Here is a 12,751-nt window from a genome sequence, read left to right as displayed (position 1 = left end):
TACTTGCAGATCCCAGAATTGTTGACTCGTTTTTCTCCTTGCAGCAGATTTCACCCAGCTGGAGGAAACACAAACTTCAGGTTCCTGGAGGTCAGGGATCACAGGTCACGGACCCATAAAGGAGCACAACTCCTCCTCTCCCTCTCTTACCCCGCTGCTCCCACCCCAGGCTTATCTCTCCCTCGAAGGACAGAACGGAGAGGAGGAAGTCGAGGAAAATATTGTTTACCTCTGAGAATCCAGGAAGAAGCAAAGCAAGCTGCCAGATCAGTATCTGGAAGGAAAGGATAATTTATCTGTGTCTTCATTGTGATGTATCTATTTAAAATGGACTCATGTCCATTTAAAACTCAGAATATTTAGGCATTCTGACTGTTATGTGCCTTTATGTAATTCGGTGTGCCTCCCTGGTGATCAAACCATTGTGCCTTTTTCATTTTGAAAAAAAAAAAATTCAGTTTATTTTTTTTTCTTACATTCTATCTTATTATTTCTTGCACTAATTTGAAGACAGAGGTACATTTAACTCAAACAGTTTAAACAGAAGAATTGATACATTTCTCCAAAAGCACTTAAAGTAAACAATTGTTATAAAGTCAATGAAGCTCTGCCCCAGACTGTGTAATATTCTGTTTGGCAGTTCTGCAGTGCCATCTTTGTTTAAGTTGTACATTTACAACATAAGTTGTTGTAAGCATCTGCAAAGGATACAAATATGCTGACATTTTTTTATGTACATATATACATATATATTTAATGTTTATTCTTATGAATAGGCTACCTATGCTCACTGTGTTGAAAAAGGATCGTATATTCCTAATTTTTTAATCTCTCTGAAGTGCCAAAAATATTGCTGATGCTGTAATTGATGTAAAGATAATTGTTTTCTTATAATTTATTTGACATAGATCGCTTCACGCACTCCCAATATTAATAATGTTTTGTTTTTAAATGTCTCATTGTGCATTCTCTGGGGTTAGAAGTTTACACACCCTCATCCGCGGCATGAATGCCATTTTGATATCAACTGTTCATTTTGCAGCTCCGATTTAATTTTCCTTTTTTTTGTCTTTTATTCAGGTTAATTCCTCATTATTTTCATATTTTGAAAATAGTGAGGAATTACTATTCCTCACAAGCTGTATTATGTCGAACATAATACATCTTCAGTGATTTTTAAAAAACAATCACTAGCTGAACAATTTTGAGTTTTTACACACAAGGGATCAAATATGTTCTTATTATCAATTTGATTTGTCTCACAGTTCATATTTGCAAATGACATTTCACCTGAGCTGCACTTAACGTCAGGCACACCTACAATGTGGGAATGTATGTGTGTTTGTGAGAATGATTGGGTGAATGAGGCTGTAGTGTATAGTAATAGTTGGTATGAATAGAAAAGTGCTGCATAAATTCAGTTCAATTTGATCAAGTTCTAGTTGTAAGTGGAAAATTTAGTGAGATTTGTCACTACTTTGACAAATACAAGTTCATGTTTTTCTCTCAGTTTGTCTCAAAGGGAAATGTTTACACGTAGATGTTATCAAAACTATGTCTGTGACTGGTTTACTGAGATACACAACTTTTTTTTTGCACAACTTTAACTGCATTTTATGTGCAGAGGGGATCCTCCCATTGTTTTTCTGGCAGAATTTGAAAAAACCACAGCATCCAGGTACAAACAAAAATCACCAAGAGAACCTAAATATTTTTTTCTGGCTGGATATTTAATCACACCTCTTTAGTGAAATTAGTTCAGGTTAAGTGGTGAACTCTTAAGTATGGTCTATAAGTTGGGAAGCTTAGTTAATATGCTCCATTTCTAAACTAATTATAAACATATAAACAGAATAACTGTTCTGCTGACACAGCCAGCTGTGTCCAGATTTCTAACACATTGATGAATTGAGGTGAAGTTGAAGTATGTACAGGTAATAACTAGCACAATTAGCAGCAAAAGAGCTCAGTTCAATGTTTTCACCACCATGCCCATTACTTGTCACAGTGTTAACTTGTTCATAAACCTCACCTCCACTCCTCCAAAGAAATTTCCTGTCATTGTGTAAAACCAGCGTAGTTTTTTTCTACTCTGGCCATAGAAATGATCTTCAGAAGGCTTTTGGTTTGCCTAATATGACATTCATGCCAACGATGTATGTATGAAAGCTTCTGACTGTATGTAATGTAACACTGTGTATATAAAACTATCTTGGTTAACATCTATTTCAGTGTCTTTCCCCTTATTTCAAGCATCCGTTTAATAGCTACGCACCTCTCATGAGTTCCTGTGCAACATTTCGCAACGCTCCACTACTCACTGCAGGCAAACTACCATTTGACTTTGACTCAAGAGACTTCCCGTTAGTGTTTGCAGTCAGCGGCCAGAGTCCCACTTTGTTGTTTTAGTCATGAGGATGGGAAACATCGAACTGTTCTGCGCTCACCTGCTTGGCTTGTATCTTATATTTTGTCATCCTCATACTGAGGGCTGTGGGGACTTTGGTAAGTTGGGTTTTCTGGATTTCCTTTTATGAATTTGTTTATTTTTCCTGCAGAATTTTCAAGAGTTGTGTTTTTTTTATGTTGGACCAGGTTCTCTACCACCAAAACCAAACATTCGTAATTTTAGCAACAATCAAAGCCTTGTAGTAAGCTGGCCAAGGAACAGGGGAGCATCAGAGAGCGACATGTATGAGATCCAAATCAGCCGCACAAAAAGTCACACCATTATTTATAATGTGAGTATGTGGGAAGAGGAGTATTGCCTCAAATTTGGTTACATAGTTTCATATAATACTTTACTCACTTCCTCTTAGTATACAAAGAAACCACAAATCTACTCGTGGTAAAACCCTTGTCTGTAAAACCCTCTTCTTTGAGAAAATTGTGATTGATACAGCAGCAAATTTAACTTGATCAAACATTTTTGTTTTGTGATTGAGGCTTTCATGTTTTTTATTTCTTTGGGCAGAAACTGTCTCTCAGATGTAAAGTAATCACTTGATTCCCGCCTGAAAGTAAAAGTTTGTTCATTTGCTAAGAGGTGAATAATCTTGATGGTAACTTTATTTAAAGCAGAGAGACAGAGTACGAACCAAAAATGCACAAAACACGTTAAAGTAAAAAACAGAGGTAACTGAGTGAAGTAGCACTGAAGTCCTGTAATTATGTAGATGTTTCTGGCTAACGTCAGATGATCTGAACATGTAAGTAGAGTTCACCTGTATGTAATGTAAGGCAAAGGAACGTGGATGGAGCTATTTAACAGTCATGGAAAAAGTTCACCTTTCAGCATTACAGTATCTCTCAACATCAATGCAGTAGTTTAGATCAAGACATATTTGGCCCAGTCAAAATCCAGACATAAATCCAACTCGAAAAAAGTGTCAAAACTTTAAATTTGATGCTCACAAACCCCACTGAATTTGACTAATGAGTTGCTTTTTGTTGTCTATGACATAAAATCCAAATAGGATATATAATAGAACAAGAATATTTTTAAACTATGGTGCACTTTGCGTTATTTCTTTAAAAATTAAAACTATACTGATCAGAATTTAGTGTTTATGTTGATCCTTCTTTTGATAAAATACAAGCTGTTAATGTTTTTTTAACCCAGAAAAATGTGAGCATACCTACCAGGGACTCAGGTTGGTCCACTTTGACATGGATCTCTGATTTGCCGCTTGAGTGTGTCGATCACTCAGTCAGGATACGAAGTTTCTGTCATCAAACCGCCCCCGGTCCTTGGAGCAACTGGGTAACCAACCATGGTGAGTCGACTGGGAGTCAGCCTAAAAGACTATCATTTAAACAAAATTTTAAAAAAAGCCTCCGTGTTTCTTTCTTTCAATCTTTAAGTTGTTCAGTTATTTTACAACCACTACAACAAATGGAAGTCATTTGATTTTTCTTCATTCTCTTCACTTATTCCTGTCATGTTTCATACCTGCAGTGGTTTGTTCGCTTGTTACACTGCAAATATATGTGTAGAGCTGCATTAAACTGCTTATCTGTGTTTTAGGAGCCAGAGCAGCAGATGCATCCCTGATATTTCCTTCCAGTCGGTTACTGAAAGAGGGACGCTCTGTCATGCTCTGCTGTGTTCCCCCAGTGAATGTAGACATCATGAGCATCACCCTCAGGAAGGAGTCCTACCCACTTTTGAACGTTGGAGATGGGGTTAAAGCTATTTTAATGACCAATCTGACAATCCCAAGCATCCAGATCAAAAAACTGGTTTTCAGCTGCACTGATTCAACCGGAAAGAGAAGCCTAGTTCAGAACGCCGTAGGCTGTAAGTTTATAACATGAATCCGTCTATTCATTGTCAATATCCACTTAGTCCTTGGAGGAACAAATGGGGCTGCTGGTCTATTGGTAAAAGTGACTAATCAACATCGGATTGATGTTATTTATTCCTTTCTGAATGGATTTAAATGTAAGAACTTCTTGCTCCAAGGCAACATTGGTAACCATGTTCCCACCATGCAGCGTATCATAAAGATTGACTGATATTTGGGGGAAAAAGTCGATAAATTCTAACACTTTAACAACTGTGTTTGTTTAATGTAGTCCCTCCTCAAAAGCCCAGGAACCTGAACTGCACAACCTCAGACATGGTGAACATCACCTGCATGTGGGACCCCGGGAGGGAACAAGTCCAGTATAACTTCAGTAACCAGACACACAAACTCTACTTTGAGTAAGCATAATCAGCACAATGAATGTGGCTGTTTGTTTTTTTTATGGTGCCCTTGAATATTCAGCTTTAACTAATAAAGGGTGAAAAAAGTATGTTTGACAAAAGTTTGGCTCATGAGACATTCAAAAAATTAGAAGTTAGTCTAAGATTTTTTTTCAGAAAATCTGTAAACTATCAGGAATGACTTAAGGCTTGATACTTGACTCATGCTCCACATTACACATTCCAATTACAGGACACACATTTTACATTTTATTGGTATTCACACTTTTAGAAATGTATAGCCAATGTAATGTAAAACATTTAGAAATTCTGCAGCAATGATGCCAATGTGATTATGCAAATTGTTCATGCTTAAAGTATCTTCTCTTTATTTTTATGTAATGTCAATAACCAGGAACATAGGCCGGTCTGAGATCCACTGTCAGCCACCATCCTGTACTTTCCCAGCTGTGCCACAGCAGCAGGAATACAACATCCGTCTAGTGGTGGAGAATCAGCTGGGAGAAGAGACAGCGACCTACAGCTTCAATATCTCTGACAGAGGTTGTGTATCATTTAAACTAAACGAAACAAACAACATCATTTTGTTATTATTCTATAATAACACATGTATGCATCCTTGTAGAGAAAAATCCAACCTTCAATCTGAGGACATTTATTCAGGCTGGAATCCAATATGTACAGGAATATGGGAAACAATTTGTTTCCCATATTCCTGTACACCAGTCCCATACTTACTGGCACTCGTGTCAATTTCTAGAAATTAATATAATCTGCATTTTTCTTTTATTTTACACTTTCTAAGTTGCTTTGAGTGATTGGTGCTTTTATAAAATATGTGCAGTGTCACCTGTGTTGGACCTGAACAGAGTGGAGTGTGGGGTGACAGACGTCAGCTTGTTCTGGACAGTAGAAGGGAACCTGGCCCAGAACATACTCCTTTGTCAGGTTTCTACAGAAAGTGAAACCAACAGAGAGGTAATTTCCACCCTGTTTAGCTTCAGAATTACTGGATTTTCTAAGGCAAGTTTTTGTTGTAACTTTCATTCTTTGCAACAGCTGCCTTGCAGCAGTGAGAATGGTCTCTGCAAAATGCATCTGGATGGCCTGCGTCCAAACAGGACTTACTCTGCTAAGGTGCGCTGTTCCATCAATGGGAGATTTTGGGGACCATGGACCGAGCCTGTACCATTTAAAACACGTAAGCTTTAAATCAGAGTTTCTGACTTGTCTAGTCTGGCTTAAATATAAAGAAGTTTGATTTATCTACAGGTAGGCAGTTAACCCAGGATACCGCAATTTAACTATTTACACAGTATTGTTTTAATCCTTTAAACACTTTCTGTTTTGAGAAATTAAAAGTTAAACTGAAATTTACTTTATAACAAATTTTTCTAACAAATGATACCCCACTTTTGTTGCCTTGAACAAACAACGCTCCTCAGTGGTAGCCTTGGACTTATGGAGGAGAATAAAGTACAGACCTGATTCAGACATTCGTGATGTCACTCTGCTATGGAAGCCTGTATGTTTTTTTTTAAATTATTTTAGTACAAATAAGAGCAACATCATATCAGCCAAACTTTGTCGTCTGAACAGTTTTAAACTGATCCATTCTATTTCCAGCCTGCTTTTGGTACAGCAACCTCAGTGAAGATCCAAAGTTATGAAGTCCAGAGGTCACAGGAAGGTCAAACTGTGACAGAGCCGAAGGACAGCGGCCAGAGTCAGGCAGACATCCCGATTGGTCCCAGCAGGTGTAACTTTACTGTTCGAGCTTTACTCAGCATAGGGACGTCCATCCCAGCCAGCATCATCATCCCACCAAAGGACGACTCAGGTGACGTTTGCATAAATTTTTTTGAAGGATTTTTCTCTGTGTAAATATGACTAAAATTATTTTTTAAATAAATGACCCAGCAGGCTTTTGTTCTTGTTACGTGGGGTGTACATTCAAGCTATTTTGACAAACTAAAATGTGAAATAAATAGTTCATATGCACTCCTTTGTGTTGATTTTTTTTTGTCTCACAGGATGAAGCATTAAGCTGGAAAGCTGAAATGTTTAAATAATAAATGATTGTAAATTTGTGGCTGTCCAGAAATCCCTCCAGTGAAGAAGCGCCTGAGCAGAACAGATGATGGTTTCCATCTGTGGTGGAATAAGCAAACTTCGGTCACCTGCGGTCACACTGTGGAGTGGTGCATCTTGGGAAGCAAAGCACCCTGCACGCTGCAGTGGATGAAAGTGCCTCAAGGAAACAGCACTTTCTTACCTGCAGGTAAGTTTTTCTCTTCATTGGTATTTTTTTTCTATTAACTTGGACCCTTATTGTAATTTCTGTGGGTTTTTCTTGCAGGATATTTCAAACCAGGTCGGAGATATTCATTCGATATTTATGGATGCACTGATCATGGGGACAAACTACTGGAGACACAGACTGGATACATTGAAGAGTGCGGTAAGCCTTTTTACTGAAAAAAAATTTCTTTAAAAATATTTTATATTTTTGTCTGTTTGATGAAAATGCATCTTATTTCAGAGGAAAGGAAAAATTGGAGTCAGGATTAGTTTATTACAAGTATTCAATGAAACATTTTTATCATTAAAATGCTGCTTAATTCTTATAAAAAGCCCTGCTCCTAAATTAGACCTTCTGAGCAAAAGTCTTTCTCACATTTAAATGTTAAATGTTTAAATCAGGTACTAAACTGTCCATATTAGCATATTTTTATAAACATTACAGCCAGAACAAATTGTTTCAAATTCTTTGAGACCAGTGCTGTTTGCAACACACAAATTTAATGAAGTAGCTACAATTTGCTTAATCATTTGCAAGTCATTTTTCTAATCAAGTATTTGAATGAAGATTTAAACTTTAAGGATATTGAATGGTCCAGCAGACAGTGCATCACCTGCTGAGGTCACTTTTTGTGACAAGTATTTCAATCCAATATATATATTTTTTACTTTGATCATGCTTTCTAACTTTTAACAAATCAGGAGCAATCATTTCATCATATTTCACAAACTCGACATTACTTGCTGATTTAGGAATGTAAAACATTCAGATGTTGCTTTTACACTTTTGAGCAGTGAATCTTCAGGGCTGGACCTGATGCTATCTGAGAGGAAATGTGTTTGTCCATGTCTTGTATTTTGGGTCTGGCACAAAATTATGTGCAAACTGGTAACATTTGCTGAATTTAAAAGGACTGAAGGCATTGCTTGTAGTACCGCAATTGGCTCTATAAAAAGATGCAGCTGGTGCATTTAAAACACAGAACATATAGGAGAAGTTGGTGAATTTCCCCCAAAAAATCTTTAAATTCATGAAAAAACATATGTGAACAAAAACTATTCTCAAAACTGAGCATAACCATGCTTCCTCTTTATTCTGGTGATTCTTATCAATTCTGTTCTTTTTCCATCACATCGTTTCCATTTCCGCAGCCTCTGCGCAGCCCCCAAGAATAATTGAACCGGTTAAAAGGACATATGCATCTGTGACCCTGGAGTGGCACTATGACGAAGAGGATCCAGCTCAGCCGGCATTCATCACTGGTTACCTGGTAACTGTGCAGGAAGTGCAGACTGATGCCCGTTTAGGTCATGCTGCAAGTGAGTTCAGAGGAAAACTTTAAACTACACAAGGACTGCTGTAAACAGTAAATAGTCTGCTGTGAATAGTTTGATCAGTGGGAATAATCTCAGATAAACAAAACCTTCTGTCTACCTAGTTTTATTCAACGTTTCTGTGGATGATCCCTGGAAAAAGTCAGTAACCATGGAGGGTCTGCAGCAGGACCAGGAATACGTCTGCTCTGTGAGTGCTCTGACTACAGTTGGGCCCGGAGTACCTGCCAGCATTACAGTCAGGACCAAGGTTAACTGTGAGCTTCGTTCGATCCAGGACTTTCACAAAATCAATAAATTAAGCTTGAATGTCCGGTTTTCCAAGCTCACTGAATTCTGATATTTCTCTGGTTCTCTCTGCAGATTTTTCCCACTTAGCAAAGATCTTGACTCCCATCCTGCTCCTGCTGGGCTGCACCGTTCTGCTGTGGCCACAAAGGAAAATGTGAGAGATGGGAGTTTTTAGATTTACTCCAGTATGTTTATATTCAAGTTTTTCAGACATCTGGGATTTTGTGTGTTTCCCTAAGGTTAAAAAACAGACTGAGGGAGATATTTACTTATCCTTCTGGTATGAACATCAAAACTCCTGAGTTTGAGAGCTTCTTGTATGAGGTATGGATACACTTGTCATTAATCTCAAAGGAAGTTTAGTTTTAATTTTGTTTGCTATAACTACGTTCAATCATGCAACTTTAGAGGTTTTTTAAAATAAGAACTGGGTGGACAAGTTTGAATTTTTTTTTAGCATCTTCAGTTCAGATATCTCATAGAAAGCTGCACACCATCTGCAAACGTTTCTTGGTATAATTCTGGTTGAATGTCTGACCACTGTTCTTGGTGGAATTGATAGAAGCTGGTATAAATCCATATTTTCAGTATAGTCCACAGATTTCTGTTGACTTGAGGTAAGGAATCTTGAAATGCTTCTTACTGTTGGTCTTTATCAATTTCAAATCCACCAACTCTGTGTTTGGGATAACTGTCCTGTCAGAATATGCAATTGGCTGAAAATTCAACCATCTTTCTGTTGATTTGAAAAGTTTAAATATATTTTGAAAATTCCAGTCACCAAAATATCCCCACAGCATGCTACTACCACCACCTTACTTCACAGCTGGTACAGTGTTATGTTTAAAAACTCTTGCCTTGACCTCTGGTCACTATTATTGTGTCCAAATACCTCAATGTTGGTCAGATTAAAATATATATATATATATATTCTCTGAACTATTAAAACATTCCTAATGAACTAATTAACTATTTGTGAAAAAAACCTTCCTCTCAATTTCTGACTTATAAGTGGAAAACCCTAAAATTATAACATTAAATGTTAGATTTTTATCCATTCCTGATAAAAACCCAGTTTCTGTCGTAAATTCTTGAGAATGTATTTGCCGAGAAATGCTTGACCTTTTAAATGTTTCAGTTCTTACATCTTTGCTTTGAAAAAGTACGCCACTGCGTCTTTTTTTCACACCAAGTTCTGGCACCCTCTTCTGATAAAGATAATCACAAAAATGACTCCAGGCTTCTCTGGAAGGCATGTGTTTTTATTTTTATTTTCCTGCATTCTGGTTTAGAGTTGTCAGAAGTTGCAGTCTCAGAGGGAGGAAGAGTGCATCAGCTGTGACATTGAAGTATTGACAGTCAAACCTTTGCGGCATGAAAGTCCAGTCCTGAGGGATCCTGAGAGTACGAACACAACATGCTCGCCTGCTCCTCAGTCGTCTCTTGCTCCTTCCTGTGTCCCACTCCAAACAGGCTACCGGCCTCAGTCTGCTGTCCTGCTCTGTCAGACACCCACCCATCAGCAACTGATGTGCATTGCAAACAAGAGCTACTTGAGCCCCATCACTGAGTTTAGTGAAATCACTTCCAGCTTTGAGACTTCTGACTGCCAGCAGGGATCATGTGCAGGACTTTATGGTTACATCTCTGATAGTTAATTAAACGCCAAACGAGCAATCTTGAGCCTTTTTGTTCTCCCATTCAAAAGTATGAATACTCTAAAAGTGGAGGCAAAATGTAAAAACGTAGTGCGCTGTTGTTTCTAAACCTCATTTTGTGATTTCTACCACACTCTTAACATGCCTTATTGGTGTGTGTTTGGCATCATAATCTTTCAGATTGCATCACGGCACAGCAGTGAAAAACTGCACAAAAACAACTCACTTTACAGATCACGATAAACACAGAGGAAACTAGAAGTTTTATCTACAGGATATGAAGAGAGAGCATGTATGAGGTAGGACAGATGCAAGGTGAAGATTAGTTACAACAGTTTCAAAAACTAGAAAGTGAGATATAATGTGAAAAGTTCATCTTAAAAACAGGTAAACTTTCTGGTTTTCAGGTCACACATGGCAATAAAACATTTAAACTTTTAGTTGCAGATTTAATATGATGGTACATGAATGTACCCCTCTCCCCAGAAAAGGGTGCATTGCATTGAACAGGGGGTCAGTGACTAAAGCCAGAGGGAGAAACGTCCTTTCAAAGTATGTTTGTGTTGGAATGGACCAGTCAAAGTCCAGGCCTAAATCCAATTGAGAATCTACGATGAGATTTGAAAGTTGATGTTCACAGATGGCTCAGTGTCTGATGTGTCTGAGACTGAGCGGTCTGGCGAAGAAGAACAGAAAAACATTTTAGACTGTAGCTGTTAAAGAGACAGTGAAGACCTGCAGCTTTAACTGCGGTGTGGCCAGTATGTGCCAGTGTGACATATTTGTCACACTGGCGAGAGATACCAATTTTAAGTGATTGGTATCACTTAAAATACCAATCAAATATTGAAATGTTTGTTGTAAACTATTTGCAACTATTGTTAACTGTTTTGTGTTCCTGAAGTAAGATAAATTGTTTTTTTTTGTGTTCTTTGGAGAAAATACCAACTGAAAATTGTGTTGGGAAAAAAGAAAAGTTCAATAGAGAAAGGTCACGACCTCCTGCTGAACTCAGTTCGTTGTTTGTATATCCTGTGACAAAGGGATCATCAATTTCACTGTAAATAAGCATACATTAATATGAAATAATAAAGCCATTGGACATTAACACCTGCTGTATAGCATCAAGCAACTCAGTAACAAGATTCTTGTCTTCTAAAATAACCTACAAGCTGCGGCTCTTGTTTTGTACAAGAAGGGATTTTGCAGGAAAACACACAAAGCAGATTCTTCTGAGCAATCAGCTCTGAAGTAATCAGCTGTTAGTTTCATTTGTAACCAATTTCATATGAAACTAAGAGTTTCAAATGAAACTCTTAGTTTCATTTGAACCAATGTTAAATTTGTGTGCAAAAACCTTTGATCTTGTGTATTTTTATTTTCAATAAGTAATGTTTTAGACAATGTCTTGCTGCCAAAAAAATAACCAGAAGAAAGCATTCCAATTTAACTACAGTTTTCACCGTTAGTGCCCTCATGCTGTAGGCTGTTGCCCAAAGCAAAAGGCTGGTGCACAAGCCTCAAATGTTAAATCCATCAGTTAATTGTGACCTGAACAACATTTCTATTATTTTTATACATGGGTATTTGACATGCCAGTTAAGTGTCCCTATTTGCTACTGAGAAAAGAGAGAGTAAGTTAAATGCTTTCTGCTCTGCATCTTATCCTGCCTCAGTATCTCAAATAACTTCTTGCGTTGTAGGGCAGCAATAGGAAGGGCGTCGGTTATGTTTGAGCCAACACTGTTTTCTACCATGAAATGTCTGAGGTTTATCTGTTCATCTGGCTGTTTTGCAAATGAATGTTTTGCAATCCCCAGAACAGACGCTTATCTTTTATCTTATGTATCATTTTGTGCATGGAAAGGAAAACTGTTCTGCGAGTTTCATGCCATTTATGTCATGTTAAAGGTACATATTGTGTCAATAAAAAACAGCCAAAGACGGAATTGTTTCATGAGAGTACCAGTTTGGCATTTACAATACCCAATGTATCTCATCAGATTTTTGACCCGACCTGGTTAAAAATCAGGGTATACACACGTAGATGTGTTTTTTTCCCCCACATGATACACATTTCACACTCATTGATAAGTTAGGCAGGACTGCTGTGTGATTTCCTGAAGTTGCTGAACTGGTTCTGAAAGAAAAAGTGTCTGAAATTCACAGAGAAGCAGAGATGAACGAGTCAGCTCTACAAACAGCAGCTTAGATTTTCACTTTAGATTGTTGTGTTGTGCAAAGTCACACAATAACTAAAACATTAAAAGAGAAGTGAAAAAATGAATTAAATTTAAAAATTAGACAAAATAAGGTTGTCTTATTGTGCTTGGCAACTTTTTACTGCAAACATTTCTTATGTGGATCTCACTGAAATAAAATGTAATGCCCAACAATTGCTCTAGAATTCAAAAACAGAATGCATGAGTGTATATTAGCTTTTATGGTACTTTAG

The 12,751-nt window shown here is 37.5% G+C and overlaps 2 protein-coding genes across 4 annotated transcripts in view; both read left to right on the top strand.

Annotated features, from left to right (window-relative positions):
• The window catches only part of LOC102224309 (rho guanine nucleotide exchange factor 28-like), a 51,624-nt gene extending 49,398 nt beyond the window's left edge, over positions 1-2,226 (top strand). For both annotated transcript variants that reach the window (XM_023343927.1, XM_023343928.1), the window contains one exon: positions 45-2,226. In XM_023343927.1, coding sequence (XP_023199695.1) covers positions 45-235 — 191 coding nt within the window. In that variant the 3' untranslated portion in view covers positions 236-2,226. The remainder of the gene's footprint in view (positions 1-44) is intronic.
• Positions 2,227-2,336: 110 nt separating this feature from the next.
• On the top strand, positions 2,337-12,276 carry LOC102224559 (leukemia inhibitory factor receptor-like). 2 transcript variants are annotated; one of them, XM_023343092.1, is made up of 17 exons: positions 2,337-2,505; positions 2,596-2,741; positions 3,623-3,776; positions 4,118-4,300; positions 4,579-4,708; positions 5,106-5,254; positions 5,556-5,689; positions 5,771-5,912; positions 6,157-6,236; positions 6,338-6,551; positions 6,813-6,992; positions 7,071-7,172; positions 8,165-8,332; positions 8,452-8,604; positions 8,711-8,792; positions 8,878-8,962; positions 9,931-12,276. In XM_023343092.1, the coding sequence occupies exons 1-17, from the start codon at positions 2,412-2,414 to the stop codon at positions 10,294-10,296; spliced, it is 2,562 nt and encodes an 853-aa protein (XP_023198860.1). In that variant the 5' UTR covers positions 2,337-2,411; the 3' UTR covers positions 10,297-12,276. The 2 variants fall into 2 exon arrangements, with proteins under 2 accessions (XP_023198860.1, XP_014324057.2); XM_014468571.2 differs by having other exon boundaries at positions 4,028-4,300; positions 9,931-12,275.
• Positions 12,277-12,751: the final 475 nt, after the last annotated feature.

This window comes from Xiphophorus maculatus, chromosome 12 (assembly GCF_002775205.1).
Source record: "Xiphophorus maculatus strain JP 163 A chromosome 12, X_maculatus-5.0-male, whole genome shotgun sequence".
Taxonomy (NCBI): domain Eukaryota; kingdom Metazoa; phylum Chordata; class Actinopteri; order Cyprinodontiformes; family Poeciliidae; genus Xiphophorus; species Xiphophorus maculatus.
Note: the sequence above shows the minus strand (reverse complement) of the source record. Positions and strands in the feature narration are given on the sequence as shown.